Here is an 18,605-nt window from a genome sequence, read left to right as displayed (position 1 = left end):
GAATGGCCGCTGTCTGTCTGCTCGACACGCTGATCGAGCGGGCAGACAGCGATGACTCGAGTATAAGCCGAGGGGGGCACTTTCAGCCTCAAAAAAGAGGCTGAAAATCTCGGCTTATACTCGAGTATATACGGTAGGTGGAAAATGCAATATGGCTACCTGGAGACTTCTGTAATCTGTATTTTTTTTTTAAAGAGGTATGAACCTGCAAAAACTGCTTTACATTTTTTTTTAACAAACACATACTTAACGGCTCTGTGTAACAGTTATATACAAAGTGGCCCTAAACCTCATCTTCAGGGGTCCTACATCTGCTATGGGGGTATTTGTGTGGGCTCAATTCTGAGCCGGGCTGTGTGTGTACATTTAGGCACACAGCACCACTCGACCCTGCCCACTGCTCAGACGCTTTGACTATCAGCAGCAGGAGCCGATCTCTCCCATGAGCTCAGTCAAGCCTAAGAGAGGGCAGAAGAGCTGCTGCAGACAGAACAGCGCTGGATCAAGAGCTGGGCTCTGATATTTAAGGGGGGCTGAGCTACCACTGAAATGTTTTTTTTACCTTAATTTATCTATTACAGGTACATATATAGAGCTGTCAATTTAAGCAGAACTTTACATATACGAGGTAACAAACCTTTTCCCTTTACAACCACCCGTTAACATTTGCATTATCTGCATCTACCGTGGATCGCTCTTTAGAGAGCATTTGACATCACCTGATTTGTCACCTCCTCACAGCATGCATTGTGGGTGCTTGAAGTGTGACCTGCAATGGGGGAGAATATTTGGTATGCATGTGTATGCCCCCCACCTGCTGCCTTAATCTGGCTTGCAGATTAAAAGGGAGTGGATGGAGGCAGTAAAAACGTGGCTCAATTGCATGCATTTACCACCCCCCAAAAAAAAAATCTTAGAAGGGATTTAATTATATTTAACTGAGTTAAAATGTGGCTAGAGATCAATTTCCAAAAAATCTGTATGCATAAAAGGTACCGACATCCCATTTCATTTGAAAAATAGAGTAATAGTAGAGTACTGGATAGGGGATTTTAAAAAGGTACATATTTCAGATATACACTACGTGTTATTATAAAAACAAAAAAACTTCTCTTTATTTATACACAACACTCCAATAAAATGGATACAGACATATATTCAGAGTCATAGGTATATACACAGAATCCCCATTAGCGACACCGTTAAATTCTGCAATTCCATACTTAAAATACTGCCTCCAAAAACTTCTACATGTTTCGCCAAAAACGGCTTCATAAGGAAAAATGGACGAAGTTGTTCAAAAGTAATTTTAATTAGTAATTATATGTAAAAATATATATTTAACTGAGCTCAACATTTTAATGACCAAACAAACTTTATTACAGTGCAACTTACCTGCTAGCAGCTGACATTTCCTTTGTCTTTTTACCTTCAAGGGATGCCAAGTGCTGTTCAAGTGCCTCCAGCAAACTGCTGGGTGCCTGAAGAAGAATAGTTGTCGGTTAGTGATAACCAAACACTGGAAATAAAAGTGCATGCAGTCTTAAACAAAAGGTTAACATGTTTTTTTACATGAATTCCATCTAGATACAAGGACATGTGTTTCTATATAGCTGTTCTTACAAGCAATACATACATTTTATATACAGCTGAATAACTTGCTACATAAAGCAGCACAGGTTCTCTGAGATTACTTAAATCACAGACATGTAGCAATACCCTCTCTGGGACACGAATGGCTCAAATCAATGAGACTTGACCATATCCCAATTATGTAGGTCAGTTACAACCATTATTGTTTGGAATAACATTAACTGTTTTTTATAGATTATATACACACACACACACACACACACACACACACACACAAAATCTTTGTTTTACAGGCAATCATAATATGCAATACAGGACTATGGCTTAGCTAAAGCGACAGTAAAGCACACGACTGCTTTACAGCCCCTCTTGTCTGTATAAACCTCCCAATGAGGTGTGTGATAACAGATGGAAAAAGGTTTACTTTTTTTTTTTTTTAAAGACCTAACCATAAAGAAAAATAAAATAAATATTGCACAAAATCATTAACCGCTTCCCGACCGCCTCACACCGATATACGTCGGCAGAAGGGCACGTACAGGCAAAAATCACGTACCTGTACGTTGCCCTTTAAGAGGCGGTGGGGGCACGCTTGTGCTCCCGTGGGAAACTCCGAGAGTCCAGTCATGGGTCTCGCGGACTATCGCCGTGGGGATACCCGCGATCGCCTCGCCTGTAAACAGCTCTCCCCATTCTGCCTAGCAACAAGTGACAGTGATCTCTGCTCCCTGTGATTGGAGCAGAGATCAGTGATTTGTAAAACATAGCCACGCCCCCCACAGTTAGCAACACGCCCCTAGGACACACTTAATCCCTACACTGCCACCTAGAGGTTAACCCCTTCACTGAAAGTGTCATTTACACAGGAATCTGTGCATTTGTATAGCAGCGATTGCTGTAAATGACAATGATCCCAAAAATGTGTCAAAAATGTCTGATGCGTCTGCCATAATGTCGCAGTCACGATAAAAAAAAAAAAAAAAAAAAATTTGCTGATCGCCACCATTTAAAAAAATAAAAAATTATATATATATATATATATCATAAAACTATTCCCTATCTTGTAAACGCTATAACTTGCGCAAACCAATCAATAACCGCTTATTGCGAAATTTACCAAAAATATGTAGAAGAATACGTATCGGCCTAAACTGATGGAAAAAAAGGTTGTTTTTTTGTATATTTTTGGGGGATATTTATTATAGCAAAAAGTAAAAAATAATTCGTTTTTTTTTCAAAATTGTCGCTCTTTTTTTGTTTATAGCACAAAAAATAAAAACTGCAGGGGTGATCAAATACCACCAAAAGAAAGCGATTTGTGGGGGAAAAAAAAAATGACGTCAATTTTGTTTGGGAGCCACGTCGCACGACCGCGCAATTGTCAGTTAAAGCGATGCAGTGCAGAATCGCAAAAAGTACTCTGGTCAGGAAGGGGGGTAAATTCTTCCGGGGCTGAAGTGGTTAAACAATACCTTAACATAAAAGGGAAAAAAACAAAAAAAAAAAACTGTATACACTTATTTTAGGGTTGTATATATGCCAATAGCCAGGTATATAATGTATCTATAACATTTACACATGCCAACTTTTTCTATCATTGTCAATAGGTAGCATATGGGAAAGTGGAGAGCTAAAATGAAGGTGAAAATTAGATTCCCCCGACAGCTCAAACTAGTAACAAACCATTACTGATGTGCATAAATCATGATAAAATACATACAATATTACTCTAATTTACAAACAATAATGATGATGTTGACATAAACCAACAGTGCATACATATATATATATATATATATATATATATATATATATATATATATATATATATATATATATATATATATATATATTAGAATGAAAATCCCTAAGGCGACTCACGAGATAAATCTGAACTAGTTGTCTGTCGATATTCCACCAACAAAAGGAAAGAGGTTTACCAGACAAGTTGAACCTAACTAGGCATATGCCTGATGAGTCAACAGAGCTTGTGGAGTAAGAAGCAGCTATTATTTCTCACTTTAAGACAGCACGTTTTTTTTTTCTTTTTTTCCACAATAGGTAGCATATGATCTGGCAAAAAAAAAAAAAAAAAAAAGAAAAAAGCGCCCTATACTATAACCAACAGGACCGATTCCTGGAACATACATTAGTCTGTCAGTCCACTGCATATTTCTGACAAACGTTGCTCCTTTAAAGCGGTATTAAAGCGCTGACAGGCAGGGTTTTTTTTTTTTTTTTTTTTAAGACATACGAGGCCTTAATGATCACTTGTTATGCTTCCATCTTACTCAGCCGCAGCTTAGAGTACATTTACAGCACCAGATCGGTGATGAAGTGGCTGCCGTGTGGATGCGCGGGAGTGATGTCATCATGGGCTGGTCATTAAAGTGGCTGAACAGACCAAACCCAGAAGGAAGACCGGCAGAAGATGGAACTGCCCGAGCACTGAGTGCAGCACTGGAGGGCATCTTTTGACAGGTAAGCCTGTCATAATGTGCTAGTATGTAGTGCACTCTAGCACATTATGACATAAACGTGCAAAAAAATAAAATAATTCAGAGTTCAAAATGAGAAATTCACCTTTAATAAAAAAAAAAAAAAAAAAAAAAAAAAAAATTATGCACTTTTTTTTGCAGGTAAACAATTTTTTTTTCTAAGGAGCCTGCAGAGCATTGAACCCACATTTATCAAATTATGGGTGAAATCTTAGGCTCCTGCAGACTCAGTTAGCTTGCTTGGGGCCTCTGGTGCAGATTTATATTTGTAGTTGACTTTGGTGACCTCTGCTTGACCAGATTTGTTTGGGCTGTGACTGCTGGTGCGATTCCCTTTCAGCATCATGGATGTTAACCTTTGGTTTTTAATGCTTGATGGCTGTTTATAAATTGTGATCCACCACACCAGTGATAATATTCTGCATATTTTACACCCCTGAAGAAAGAAATTCATTTTGGAAAACGTGTCGGTTGATTCCTGTTTGGTTGGTCCATGAGAGACTATTGTAATATCAACAGGCATTGTGGAAAATCATTCCTTTATTATTCTTGTTATTCCAGTGTGAATCATTTTTTATTGTTGGTAAAAATGAAGTTTGTACAAATTGATAGATAGAGATTATGATGAGATAGAGATTATGATGAGATAGAGATTATGATGAGATAGAGACACACACACACACACACACACACACACACACCTTTTGTTACTTATGGCCAATAACTTGTATTTGGAATGATGGCCTAATAGGTTTCTGACTATACCTCTATTTGTAATGCTTTTCTATAGGTCATGTGCCTTCAGGAAATGTATGGCTTAGGGGGGTCATTTACAAACTCTGAAAGCTGTAAATGAAAAATTAAAACCTTCAGATTTTTAGAGAAATTTGATTCTTAAAATGTTTCCATATGATCAAATTCAATCATTTCACAAAAAGGTGCAATTTAAGATTTACAAATATTTGATATTTATTATCGCAATACAGATTACGCTTTCATGTTTAGTAGGAATTTCGTTGTTCGTATCTGCTAATGATGATTGCAGTGCATTTTTAGCGAAAATATTGTTTTGATAAATATTTCTGAAAATATTGCAGGGCTTTAAAAATCAGTAGGACCTTTTTATTCTACTGGTCATTTGCTTTAAGACAAGGTTTGGTTTGGGGTGGCATGGGGTGTCTTTTACAAACTCTGAAAGCTCTAAGGGAAAAATGGTCTGGCCACCCGAGTTTAAAAGTGGAGCACAGAGCCTGGCAGAGAGAGGGTTAATTCCACTTTAGGATTATAAAACATTTGTTTATTTTCATGAATATGATCACTGTTCATTCACACATCACTCATTTTGATACAACACCCGGATCAGTGTATTTCTATTTAGTTTCAGACTGCACAAATCGATGACAGGTTGAGAGGCTCTGCAGTTCTGCACATGGAGGGATTACCTTCAGTTAGGTACAAATGTTAGTCCTTGGACACAGTCTGCTCATCTGTCCCTAGCTGGATTAATCAAATACATCAGGTTGAGATTGGTCCCATCCTGTTATTGATTTGCACAGGCTTCCTGTTAACAGCAGAATGTAAACACCTGGCCACACCCATCGCAGGTGGGACGCTGTTCCGGACACTGTACACACACGGCTGTATGACTCACCCCCAATGCTGTATCATGGGATCAAAAAAATACTCAAGAATGGACTAGCTGAAATCTCCTGTAGATCTCCAATACAGAGTTATAGTTCACATGAATATCAGTTTTTTGGTGGTAACCATTTTCAGATCACAAAACACACACACACCCCTTGTAGCTTTACCTAGAATACACTTATCAGTCTATAAACAAATTATGAATCTGCACATCAGAGAGGCATAGTAGCTTTAGGTATTTGGCTCACTGCTATAAACTTTTACAAAACACATCTCAATCCTCAGCTACCTGTTGACAATTCATTTTGACCAGACCCAGTCATATATTCTTACCAGAAGAAGGTGACACTGTGTTAGAATGAGAAGTCATGGAACAGTTACTATCCAAACCCCCCAGTTGATGATATACGAGTTCACCAGTTCACATGAATAGTTTCCATATATAAAAATTATATGGAAGAGAAAGCTTCTCAGGAGAATGGTTTATGGCTAAAGCAACATACAGAGGAAGGAATTGGAAATGATACTATATAGATGAATGTGAAATGCACACTGACCTGAGTAAGATCTGGAATATCACCCTGATCAATTCCAACTTGCTGAGTTCACAATAAAGGGGGAAAAGAAAAGTGTACATTATTTCATGCAGTGACAATGGAGAGTGCTGTGGGTTCTGAATGTTTACACACACATATTATGATGGAAAAAAAAAAAGGGACTTTACTAAGGTAATGGACTGGTACAGTGGCACTTGCCAACCACAAATATCACAAGCGTTACAAAAGTAATCAGGCAATTTAAAACTTGCACGCATATGCCAATCTTTGAACTGTAAATATCATGCAACTGCTGCTAATGCAATTCAAGTACGAAATAGAGTAATCAAACTTTACATTTTGGCAAGAAAGTTTATATAAAAATAACAAAACAAAAAAGGTTGCTGTTGGCCACAATACAAACCTAAAGAAGAAGAATGACAATGGTATCAAGCAGGATAAGCATTACTTAGGTGGTAGTAGCTTTGTGTTCAATGACAGTTTGCAAACCAAGAGTCTTTTTGCAGCATTCAAATTTTATCGTCATGCACAATACATGCTACTGTACCAGTGCCAAGAGCTAAATAAGGCCCCTTTGGTGCATGACTAAGTGGACTTACCTCTGCCACTTTAAGGAATTCTGACAGTTTGGTCATACGGGCTAGAAATTTCTTATAGATATCTAATGCTTCTTTACACTGGTTCTTCTTCATGTCAAAGTACTTTTCTACAAGAAGTAAAAATGGCACACAAATATATTGGATTAAAACAGTTTCAATGGAAGTAAAAACTGAAATGTAAAAAAAGACAAATGCACTCATAAGCCATACAAAGACACCCACAACTCTGCCCCCATCTGCATCACCAACCTCATCTCAAAATGTCACTTAAACCATCCTCTCTGCTCCGCTCAAGACCTCCTGCTCTCTAGCTCCCTTGTCACCTCCTTCCAGGAATACAGCAACTCCCTTTTCCCTGCCTCTCACTGACAGGAGTGACTTCAATGTGACTTCCATCAGCAGAGCTTTGGTTTTTTTTCCCCCCTAGAGTGCAGTGATACTTGGTACCCCCATCACTGGCACCAGCCATGTGCTCACCACTGTCACTTGTCCTAAAAACAGAAGCCTGCCTCCTGTGCTTCTTTGCATCAGCATTTACTGCGCATATATTTTTTTCCGAATGCGCATGCACAGGTAAAGCTGATGCAGAGAAGCAGGTGTTTTTACAAGAGTACGGCCATGATGTACAGTCTTTCATGCAAATTCAGGGGCTATACACAGCATGTGCATCTCCCTGGAATGAGAAAGCACTGGGAGATCTATATTGGGCACACAGTGCGTGTGCATAAACCCTTTAAGCTGTACGCAGAGATAAGACTCTGGCTATGGAGTGAACCATATTAAATAAATAAAAAAGCATCCCATGATGTGTAGGCTCTAAGCGGACAATCTTCTGCAGAGAGTAGCAAGCACAAGAACACCTACAAGGATGCTCTTTACACATCAACAAAGCTGAAAGTTCTCTACCACTCCCACCCCACCATTTTCATTTATGGGTTTTGCTTTCAGCCATCGCTCTTTACAGAAAATTTTAAAGTGAATATTCTACATGCAGTTGAGCATGTGTCAGAGTATAATTCAGGAGTATAATTTTACACACATCCACCAGCTACTCAAAATGAAAGCTATACATTATACAATTTCCTAATTTAATTTCCTTTAGATTTACCTTCAACGTAGTGCAAGGGCATGCCTGATTGCACACAAACTGAAAGCGTTTAGGTTTGACCTCATATTATACAGTGCCTTGCAAAAGTATTCGGCCCCCTTGAACTTTTCAACCTTTTGCCACATTTCAGGCTTCAAACATAAAGATATAAAATTTTTATTTTTTGTGAAGAATCACCAACAAGTGGGACACAATTGTGAAGTGGAACGAAATCTATTGAATTTTTGAAACTTTTTTAACTAATAAAAAAAATGAAAAGTGGGGCGTGCAAAATTATTCAGCCCCCTTGCGTTAATACTTTGTAGAGCCACCTTTTGCTGCGATTACAGCTGCAAGTCGCTTGGGGTATGTCTCTATCAGTTTTGCACATCGAGAGACTGAAATTCTTGCCCATTCTTCCTTGCAAAACAGCTCAAGCTCAGTGAGGTTGGATGAAGAGCGTTTGTGAACAGCAGTTTTCAGCTTTCCACAGATTCTCGATTGGATTCAGGTCTGGACTTTGACTTGGCCATTCTAACACCTGGATACGTTTATTTGTGAACCATTCCTTTGTAGATTTTGCTGTATGTTTGGGATCATTGTCTTGTTGGAAGATAAATCTCCGTCCCAGTTTCAGGTCTTTTGCAGACTCCAACAGGTTTTCATCCAGAATGGTCCTGTATTTGGCTGCATCCATCTTCCCCTCAATTTTAACCATCTTCCCTGTCCTTGCTGAAGAAAAGCAGGCCCAAACCATGGTGCTGCCACCCCCATGTTTGACAGTGGGGATGGTGTGTTGAGGGTGATGAGCTGTGTTGCTTTTACACCAAACATATCGTTTTGCATTGTGGGCAAAAAGTTGGATTTTGGTTTCATCTGACCAGAGCACCTTCTTCCACATGTTTGGTGTGTCTCCCAGGTGGCTTGTGGCAAACTTTAGACGAGACTTTTTATGGATATCTTTGAGAAATTGCTTTTTTCTTGCCACTCTTCCATAAAGGCCAGATTTGTGCAGTGTACGACTGATTGTTGTCCTATGGACAGACTCTCCCACCTCAGCTGTAGTTCATCCAGAGTGATCATGGGCCTCTTGGCTGCATCTCTGATCAGTCTTCTCCTTGTCTGAGCTGAAAGTTTAGAGGGACGGCCAGGTCTTGTTAGATTTGCAGTGGTCTGATACTCCTTCCATTTCAAAATGATCGCTTGCACAGTGCTCCTTGGGATGTTTAAAGCTTGGGAAATCTTTTTGTATCCAAATCCGACTTTAAACTTCTCCACAACAGCATTACAGACCTGCCTGGTGTGTTCCTTGGTCTTCATGATGCTCTCTGCAGAACCCTGAGACTATCACAGAGCAGGTGCATTTATACAGAGACTTGATTACACACAGGTGGATTCTATTTATCACCATCAGTCATTTAGGACAACATTGGATCATTCAGAGATCCTCGCTGAACTTCTGGAGTGAGTTTGCTGCACTGAAAGTAAAGGGGCCGAATAATTTTGCACGCACCACTTTTCAGTTTTTTATTTGCTAAAAAAGTTTAAATTATCCAATAGATTTCGTTCCACTTCACAATTGTGTCGCACTTGTTGGTGATTCTTCACAAAAAATTAAAATGTTATATCTTTATGTTTGAAGCCTGAAATGTGGCAAAAGGTTGAAAAGTTCAAGAAGGCCGAATACTTTCGCAAAGGCACTGTATATGAATTGGGTAGGTCATAACGAAAACTGTACAAGAAAACTGCATAATGTATGGCCAGCCTTAAAGAAGAAACTTTTTATAAAACATGGCAATAAAACTTGAGCCAAACATACCTAGCAAATTAATAACACCTTCATTGTAAGCAGCAAACAACCTTATAGAATCCTTGAACAGAAGCATGAAGCCTGTATTTATGACACCATTCGTTAATTCGTTTGGATTTGCCTTTAATAGGAAAAAAATATATATATTTTAGAAAACATGAAAGTAAAGTGGTAGAACAAAAAAAAGCCTTGTATTAAAGTATCTAAAATATAAAAGTATGGCAAATATCAGCCACAAGGAAGACTGTGGTTACATTAGGTTACAGACTTATAAATGAACTACCAATACTATAGAATGATATATAAACAACATAATACTAAGGCCGGCCATTGAGGGAGCAATTGCAGGAAAGAGATTTGCTCGATTCTCCCATTAGACAGTGTTTACAGGGGAATCCCTCCTGCTGAGCCATTGTCTGCTCCCGTCAGGGTGGAGAGAACGACTGCACAGGGATTATTGCTGGCGGTCTTGCATACAACATATTTCTATTTTCTATAACAATGCTCATTCTAAGGATTCAAACTTGGGAACAAAGCTGTGATTTTACATTATCCAACCTTATACAACAGGGAGAGATATAATCTATCACACATATACATACAAAGGGTACACATACACTACTGTGAGAGAAATCTAAATCAAATATATAATCATATATTTGGTGTGACCACCTTTTGCATTCAAAACAGCATCAACTCTTCTAGGTACACTTACACACAGTTTTTGTAGGAACCAGGCAGGTAGGTTGCTCCAAATATCTTGGAGAACTAATCACAGATCTACTGTGGTTGTAGGCCGCATTAAATCATTTTGTTCATTCATGTAATTCCAGACCGACTGATGTTGAGAGCAAGGCTCTGTGAGGGCCAAACCATCACTTCCAGGGCTCCCTGTTATTTACACTGAAGATAGTTCCCAATGACATTGGCTGTATGTTTGGGGTCATTGTGCCACAGAAGAATAAATTGGGGGTCTTCATGACGGTATGGCATGATGGATAAGTATCTTCTTGTATTTCTCAGCATTGAGGACACTATTGATCCTGTTAAAATCAAACCGATTCTATTTGCAGAAATGCAGCTCCAAAATTCGCAAGTAAACTCCACCTTGCTTCACTGTAGCCTGCAGAAATTCATTATTGTACCGCTCTCCAGCGAACAAACTGCCTTCTGCTACAGCCAAATATTTCAAATTTAGCCAAGAGCAACTGCTGTCATTTTTCTGTATCCTAGTCCCTATGTTTGCATTGAGTCACTTAGCCTTGTAGACAGTATATGGGTGTACCTGGGTCGCATCAGTTTATGACAGTTCTGCGCTGATGGAACTGCTAAAAATCTTCTGATGTCAAAAGGCAAATGAGCATGAGGGGTCTCATCTGCTGCATTAAATTTCCATGGCCAACCACTGCATCTACAGTACTCAACTTTGCCCGTTTCTTTGCGCTTCTTCAAAAATAGCTTGAACAGCATTGTCTTGAAACCCCGGTCTGCTTTGAAATCTATGCCTGGGAGAGACCTTGCTGATGCAGTATAACTACCTTGTGTCTTGTTGCTGTGCTCAGTCTTGTCATGGTGTATGGCCTTCGACATGAAACGGTCTTCCATACCCTCATCTTTGTGGCTGAGTTTGGCTGTTCCTCACCTAGTTTTAAGCCTTCTACTACACATCTGTTTTTGTTAATGACCGTTTCAACCTATGTATGAATGATGATCATTTAAACCTGCTTGGTATTGCTGGTTAATCATTCACCTGAATCTAATCCTACAAAATCCCCGACTTAGTGCAAGTGTACAAAGTGTGCAAATGTAAGAATTGATGTTGGTTTGAAGCCAAAAAGGGTAGTCACACAATTTATTGGATTAAGATTTTTCTTCTGTTTGCTCATTTTGTAAATTGATAAAAAAATAAGCAAAAAATAAAATAAATAAATAAAATAAAACAAAAAAACAAACACTTTACAGCATATCTTCACACCTGCTTAAAACTTGGGCACAGTAGTGTACATACACACACACACACACACACACACACACTTACATCAAAATCTAGTAATGCATCCAGTTGGTTCTGAATGATTGGAAGAGTTTTCAACAGCTTTTCTGTGGCCATAGTTCTCATCACCCCATCTATCCTAAAACACAGAGAAAAACAGTTAGTTAATGAAACCAGCAATATCTATGCAGACTGTAGCTAAGAATTAATGCTTTGGTGACCTACCCTCTTTTCATTTTGGTAAAGTCGACAGCTACAAGTCTGTAAGAAAGTGCTTTTTCATTTAAATATCTGCTGTAACGCCTTATGAAAGTTGACATGTCATAACCTAGAAAAAAAAAAAAAAAAAAAAAAAACGTAAAACATATTTACAGAAGAAATAATATTTTCATCAAAGACTGTACACATAAGTTACACACAAAGGAAATAAATTAAACCAAAGAAACAAAATTATCTACTTACCCTGCATAGCACCTTTATCAAGGAAATTGTTGAGGTTAAACAATGTGTTTCTGGATGCAAGATACTGAATAAATCGCTGAAAAGAGTACAAACTGCAATAAACATACTGTGTACTATTAAAACAAAAGTGCTAAAACATGTAACACAATAAGCTACATGCAGAGTGACATATCTAGAAGTCATTTCTTTCTACATAAAGTCTAAGATCTATTCATTCTGTTACATAATTTACCTTAAAAATCATACATACATGGACCATCAAAGATTTATTGGCATCGTTCACAGCAATACCATGTAAAATGTTCTGGTTTCTAATCACTTAGGCCTCCACATGCGCCTTAGACAGCAGGACAGTCAGATGAACCATGAAAATGTGATGGGCTTCTCAGTGGATGAGCAACATTAGCAACATACACTGATCTAGGGCTGCAACTAACGATTATTTTCATAATCGATTAGTTGGCCGATTATTCTTTCAATTAATCTGTTAATAACCTTTAAAAAACTAAATAAAAAAGGTAATTTTGCTGCGATTTGCATTTTTCCACATTTTCTTGGCCAATTTGTTGTTGGGCAGATTAAAAAACATAAATTGCAGCAAAAATACATTATTACATGCTTTTCTGCAGCTTCTCCAATGAAGTATATTGAACCCAAAAAAACGAAATAGCACCATTTTGCGTTAAAAAAAAAGTCCTGGTCTTTACCAAATACGCAGCAGATGAAGAAATCATGGATGTGAACATATCCTATAGGAAACCATGTAAATGAACTGTAGTGTTTTTCTGCAAAAAGCACCAAAAAACAAAAAAAACAAACAAACACCAGAGGTGTGACCCAGGCCTGAGATGTTTAGTAACATAATGGGGTTAAAAAAAACTAAAATGAGTACAAAAAGAGCAAATAATCGCTACTGTAAGGGGTTCATTTTTTACTATGGGACATTGAAAGTAATATTTACAGCAGCGATTTGCTCTTTTTGTACTATAAAGGACTAATTTTAGTGTTTTTTTTTTTAACCCCATTATGTTAGTGACCGATTAATCGATTATTAAAATAGTAATCGATTAATTTCATAATCTATTAATTTATTAGTTGTTTCGGGCCCTACACTGATCCCCGCTGAGCAGGCGGATGAGGTTCATGTCTGCTCCGCTTATGCAGAGCAGACACCAACACAGCCCCCTGTCCTCTATGGGCGGTCGAATATAAAAGGGCTGCCTGTCCATTTACATCCGACTGCCATCCAATGGGATAGAGGAATCCCCCCCATCTGTTTTTAGCAGATGGGATCGGATTTCGGTGGGTGTCCGTTTATATCCACCGCTCCTTGGAGCGCAATGGATGGTCTGTCTGATCAGGTCCACCTTAAAAACCAACAGGTGGACCCAATCGGTCTGTCCGTGTGAAATTAAAAATTTGGCCAGTTCAGCAGAGACTGCTCAACAAATGTAGATCATTTGATCAATTTCTGTCAAAGGGATATGTTGGAAAAAGTTCTTAATCAGTGGTTGTGACCACTAATCAGTGTATTCTGACAGTGGCGGGTCCTGCTGCTAGAATACAATGTCCTGGCAGGTGGTATTCCTCCATCCATTTCATTGCGTTGGTAAAAAGGAACCTGCTAGGTTTTCATGGTTCAGCCTGCTGACCGAATAAAAATAAAAAAAAATGTATTAGGAAAACCTACAAATAACATACACCCCCCAGAATTTTTTTTTTTTTTTAATTAGACAGGATTTATATAGCCCCAACAGTTTTGCAGTGCTTTACAACATGAAGGCAGACAGTACCAGTTACAATACAATTCAATACATAGAGGGATCAGAGAGCCCTGCTCATTAGAGCTTACAATCTAGAAAGGAGGGTCAGGTGAAACAAAAAAAAAAAAAATGATAATAACTGTTGGAGAAAATGAAAATGCAGTTGTTAGGTGTGGGTAGGAGAGGCTTCTCTGAAGAGCAGGGTTTTCAGGAATCATCTTTAAGCTAGGAGATAAGGAGTAGAGTAGGAAATAAAATCGGACAAGTTGGGGTAAGGAGTTCCATAGGACTGGGGAGGCTCTGGAAAAATCCTGGAGGTGAGAAAAGGAGAAGGTGACGAGAGCTCTGTTTCATTGGTTAGAAAGGGCCGTATTTTGGAAATGAAAAGGTTAATAAAGCAGCTGAAACATTAGGAAAGGCTGTCCTTTAATGTGCTTCAATTGCTACATAGGATTTTAAACATGCCATAAATGGGATTGGCTTGCAAGTTATTGGTAGGCCTCCGTTTAGTGGACCTATATCTGTATACACAATGAGGAGGTGGTGAAATACTTCCAGAAAAAGTTTGGTATTCATCAGCAATAGGGTCACAGATTCTAGGTGCCACGCCTCCTAACATCTTTAGATTTGTAATCTGCCTGCCATTCCTTTAAATTTTATAAATTAATAATCAGATGTAATTTCCTAACGCAACTGTACTGTATATCAAGCCATACTAAGCCATTTATGTTATATATACACAAATCTTAAAGAGGAAGTAAACCCTGATGAGTTTACTTCCTCTTTCATTCCCTGCAAAGGCAAAGCATAATGGGCTACTATGCATCGCATAGTAGCCCATTATGTGTCACTTATCTGACACAGGAGCCAGCCATGTCACCGCTGTCCCCTGTAGTCCGCCGCGTCCATCTTCTTGGTGGGGTCTCGCAGCTCCGCCGCTGTCATTCGGCGAAGCCGCGATGACGTAACTCCCGCGCATGCGCACGGGAGCCGACGCGTGCGGCAGCTCCGTCGTTTAAAATGCCGCGCTCAGTGCGCCTGCGCCGTAGACATCGGTGCCTGTTTTCGGGCAAATATCTCCTAAACCATATAGGTTTAGGAGATATTTCTTGGACCTACAGGTAAGCCTTAATCTAGGCTTACCTGTAGGTCAAAGTGGTTTGTAAGGGTTTACAACCACTTTAATTCTCTCCGAGTGGAGCAAGGTTTGTTTTGGCATAGTACTCATGCACACTGGTTTATTGAAAAGCTGAATTAGACTTACCAGTAACTCCTTTTCTGAGAATCTCCCAGGGGAAAATTGCCATTAAAAACTCAACTAAGTGGGGGAGGGCATGTCCAAGATGGCGGAGTGCCTGGATGCCTTTCCCGGAGCTCTCCTGGAGTGTGGAGTGACCTACTGCAATTATGTTTACCTGGGGTGCTGTGTTTCCTGTGATGCTGTAACGACTGTGGATGCCTTTTAGATCCTTGGGCCGTGGAAAAGGGGGTAAGAAAGGTTTTCCCCCCGAGGAATACCCACGTCACTCTGCGCGGAGCCTCGGCCTAGCCCCGATTGGCTGACACGTGCCAAATATGGTGTACCAGACAGATTCCTTGGCAGAGCCTGCCACATTTACACTGGGGATTATGGAGGTGATGACGGCGATTGCCTCCTGTCACAGCCATTGCTACCTGCCAGACGGCGCTCTCCAACAGAATTGAAGCAGTACAGATAGACGTGGGGCTTATCTGCCAGGACCTTGGGGGCCATGTAGAGGACACAGTAACTGAGCATGATGGGGCTCTCTGCACTCTAAGATAAAGACGCTGGAATATAGAGCCAAGGATGCTGAAAACAGATGCCAGCAACATAACATCCACATCATCAGGGGTCTGCAGGTAGAAATCCTACCGCGTTTGTCCAAGTCCTGCGTTCCATCTTGCCAGTTGTCACTCGGGGTGCTCACCACAGTAACCACAGGTGCTCTCGGGTGACCACGTACTCCAGCTACTCCGGGCAGGGTTAGTGTCCTGGTACACAGATCACTTCTCTTTCAACTTGTGGATGTCAGGACAGACCCAGCGGGTCACTATATTGTGATGCATGTCTTAATCGCAGATTCTCCCTTGATTTTGGGGGGCTTTTACTAACCTCCTGGGTATACGCTCTCCCGCGCTAATGCAGTGATGTGCCTTGAGGCTGCCATTTTGGGATCTCTTCAGGAGCTGGTGAATTTAGTTTACCAGGGGCCCCCGGCATATCCCAGTTTGCCATGTCCCACCAAGTCCACTCTTAGGGTCTGGGCGGTAGCTAGGAGCAGATTTCTTAACCTTGATAGATGGTCCCCCTTTAACCCATTGTGGGGCAAACCAAACTTTCCAAATCTCTGTTCCATCCCCGATCCTCAGCTTTGGGCTAGACATGGGGTCAGGACTCTACGTGACATTTTCAGGGCAGGCACACTTTTTGGCTTTGATTTCTGCAAAAGAAAGTTTAAACTGCCCGGCTGGATGCTTTATCGTTACTTCCAGCTATGACATGCATTACGAGCCCAGTTCCCGTTTCACCATGCCTCACTATGGACCCTATTGAGGAACTGCTGGCCCAAGATTCATTGGCTAAACCCATGTCTGCTCTTTACTTTGACCTGCTTAGCATTGACTCTCCTAAGATGGAGCATCTGTGGGACCAGTAGAGGGCTGTCATACCTGATCTGGACAGAGAGGATTGGGAGGACTGCCTTGAGGACAGCATTAAATTAGTGATCTCATCTCAGGACAAGTTAATCCAAATAAAATTCTTTCACAGGATGTACTACACAGGATATATCCCCAGAGATCCTTAGAATGTACCCGCTGTGGGGGAGATGTAGGTACCCATCTTCATATGTTCTGGCGCTGTCCAAGGGTGGCTCGCTTCTGGGAAGAGGTGGTAGAGCTCATGAATATCCGTCTCCAGCTGACCCAACTACCCCCGAGTTGCTCCTAGGTATCCACGATCTCACTTCCACATTCCTTAGCTCTGTACGGCTCAGATCGGGTCTTTCCGGTCCTCAGAATCAGGTGTACAAGCCAAAGCGCTGTTCAGGAAGCCAGGTCCCAGCATGGTTGGCCAGCTAGTGGGACCAGTGTAATCTTCTGACGTGGTTTACATTATATCTCATTCCATCCTCTGTTAACCTTCAGCAAGCTGTAACGCCCCCATTCCATTATGTACATTACAGCCACAGAGTCTGCCGTTGAGACACACATTAACCCTTTGCTTACTGGAGTCACGGCAGATCGCTGACACTTATTTCGGAGTACTTCAATTGACAGTGTTTTTGTTTTTAACTACTGTTTGATTTTAAGTTTCAATGTTAGACTTAAAATTTTGATGTGCAGCCAATAAATGAACTTGATTGTTTATATTATCTACAACAATCTCTCATTGCTGGCATCCATTAAGCGCTCCACGTGTACTTTAGTATACTGACAAAAAACTGCAAAGAATAACTTTCATATCACAGGTTGGTCTATTTTCCAAAATGCTTCCAAAATGCCTATTCCGTACAAGCTGTTTAGGCAAGGTTATAGCTCAGACACCGAGAGGGAGGGGCGAGAGAGAGGGGCGAGAGAGAGATATGGGGGGGGGGGGGGGCGGGAGAGAGGGAGATATGGGGGGGGGCGGGAGAGAGGGAGATATGGGGGGGGGGGCGGGAGAGAGGGAGATATGGGGGGGGGCGGGAGAGAGGGAAAAATAGGGGGGGGGGGGGGCGAGAGAGGGAGATATAGGGGGGGGGCAAGAGAAAAGGTGGCGAGAGAGCGAGAGATCACCAGTTGGTAGGAGTTGTAAAAGAGAAGGACCGAAAAATGGAAGAAAAAAAAAAAAAAAAAAAAAAAAAATCAGGAAGAAAACTGATAAAAATGCTAACCACGACATGAAATGCTGCATGAACACATGGGTGACTTGTGGAAATGAATGTAAAGAACTTGGCTTCCTCCAATTAAATTATAGCTGAATTTTTTTTTTTTTATCTAGAATAATCCGGGAGATAAAAGACAATATATGTTTGTCAAATTATTTAGTTCTGGCTAAAATGAATAGGAGCCACTTTAGTCAGTTGTACAAAACATTACTTGGTCTTACCTCATTACCATACATCATAAGGTGATGCGTTGTGATAAGGGCTTTGAATACTACAACCCAGCTACCATTGGCAGTCCGTTCAAAGAGTGTATCAGCAAGCTGTGGTATATTAACATTCATTTCATTTGTGCACTGGATAAGATCTGAAAAAAATAAAAATAAATAATAAATAAATTTAAAAAAAATGTAAATATAATGCAAAAAAGTAAATAGCTATGGGGTCCTCTATAGCAATAACACCAGTTTCAATCAAGAAAATAAAAAAGGAGCATCAAAATATTAACGTGAACTCGTTTTATTTAGTATAATGCCCTGCTATAAGTCCCCCACAAAAAAAAAGGATTTTGTACTCACCGTAAAATCTTTTTCTCTGAAGTTCATTGACGGACACAGCTCCATTAAATCTTGACCGTAGGTTTATTACGCCACCTTCAGGAGAGGACTAGGCAGAACATGTAATACACATGAAAACAACAGAACTGTACAGT

The 18,605-nt window shown here is 40.2% G+C and overlaps 1 protein-coding gene across 4 annotated transcripts in view; it reads right to left on the bottom strand.

Annotated features, from left to right (window-relative positions):
- Positions 1-18,605, bottom strand: part of LOC143977373 (phosphatidylinositol-binding clathrin assembly protein-like) — a 114,484-nt gene that overhangs the window by 64,636 nt on the left and 31,243 nt on the right. For all 4 annotated transcript variants that reach the window (XM_077478791.1, XM_077478774.1, XM_077478800.1 and 1 more), the window contains exons 2-9: positions 18,118-18,260; positions 12,244-12,319; positions 12,007-12,109; positions 11,827-11,920; positions 9,798-9,909; positions 6,892-6,998; positions 6,293-6,334; positions 1,396-1,481 (exon numbers count right to left, since the gene is read on the bottom strand). In XM_077478791.1, the coding sequence (XP_077334917.1) occupies positions 1,396-1,481; positions 6,293-6,334; positions 6,892-6,998; positions 9,798-9,909; positions 11,827-11,920; positions 12,007-12,109; positions 12,244-12,319; positions 18,118-18,260 (763 nt within the window). The remainder of the gene's footprint in view (positions 1-1,395; positions 1,482-6,292; positions 6,335-6,891; positions 6,999-9,797; positions 9,910-11,826; positions 11,921-12,006; positions 12,110-12,243; positions 12,320-18,117; positions 18,261-18,605) is intronic.

This window comes from Lithobates pipiens, unplaced genomic scaffold (assembly GCF_037356315.1).
Source record: "Lithobates pipiens isolate NorthernLeopardFrog02 unplaced genomic scaffold, aLitPip1_a1.2 Scaffold_1, whole genome shotgun sequence".
NCBI classification, from domain to species: domain Eukaryota; kingdom Metazoa; phylum Chordata; class Amphibia; order Anura; family Ranidae; genus Lithobates; species Lithobates pipiens.
Note: the sequence above shows the minus strand (reverse complement) of the source record. Positions and strands in the feature narration are given on the sequence as shown.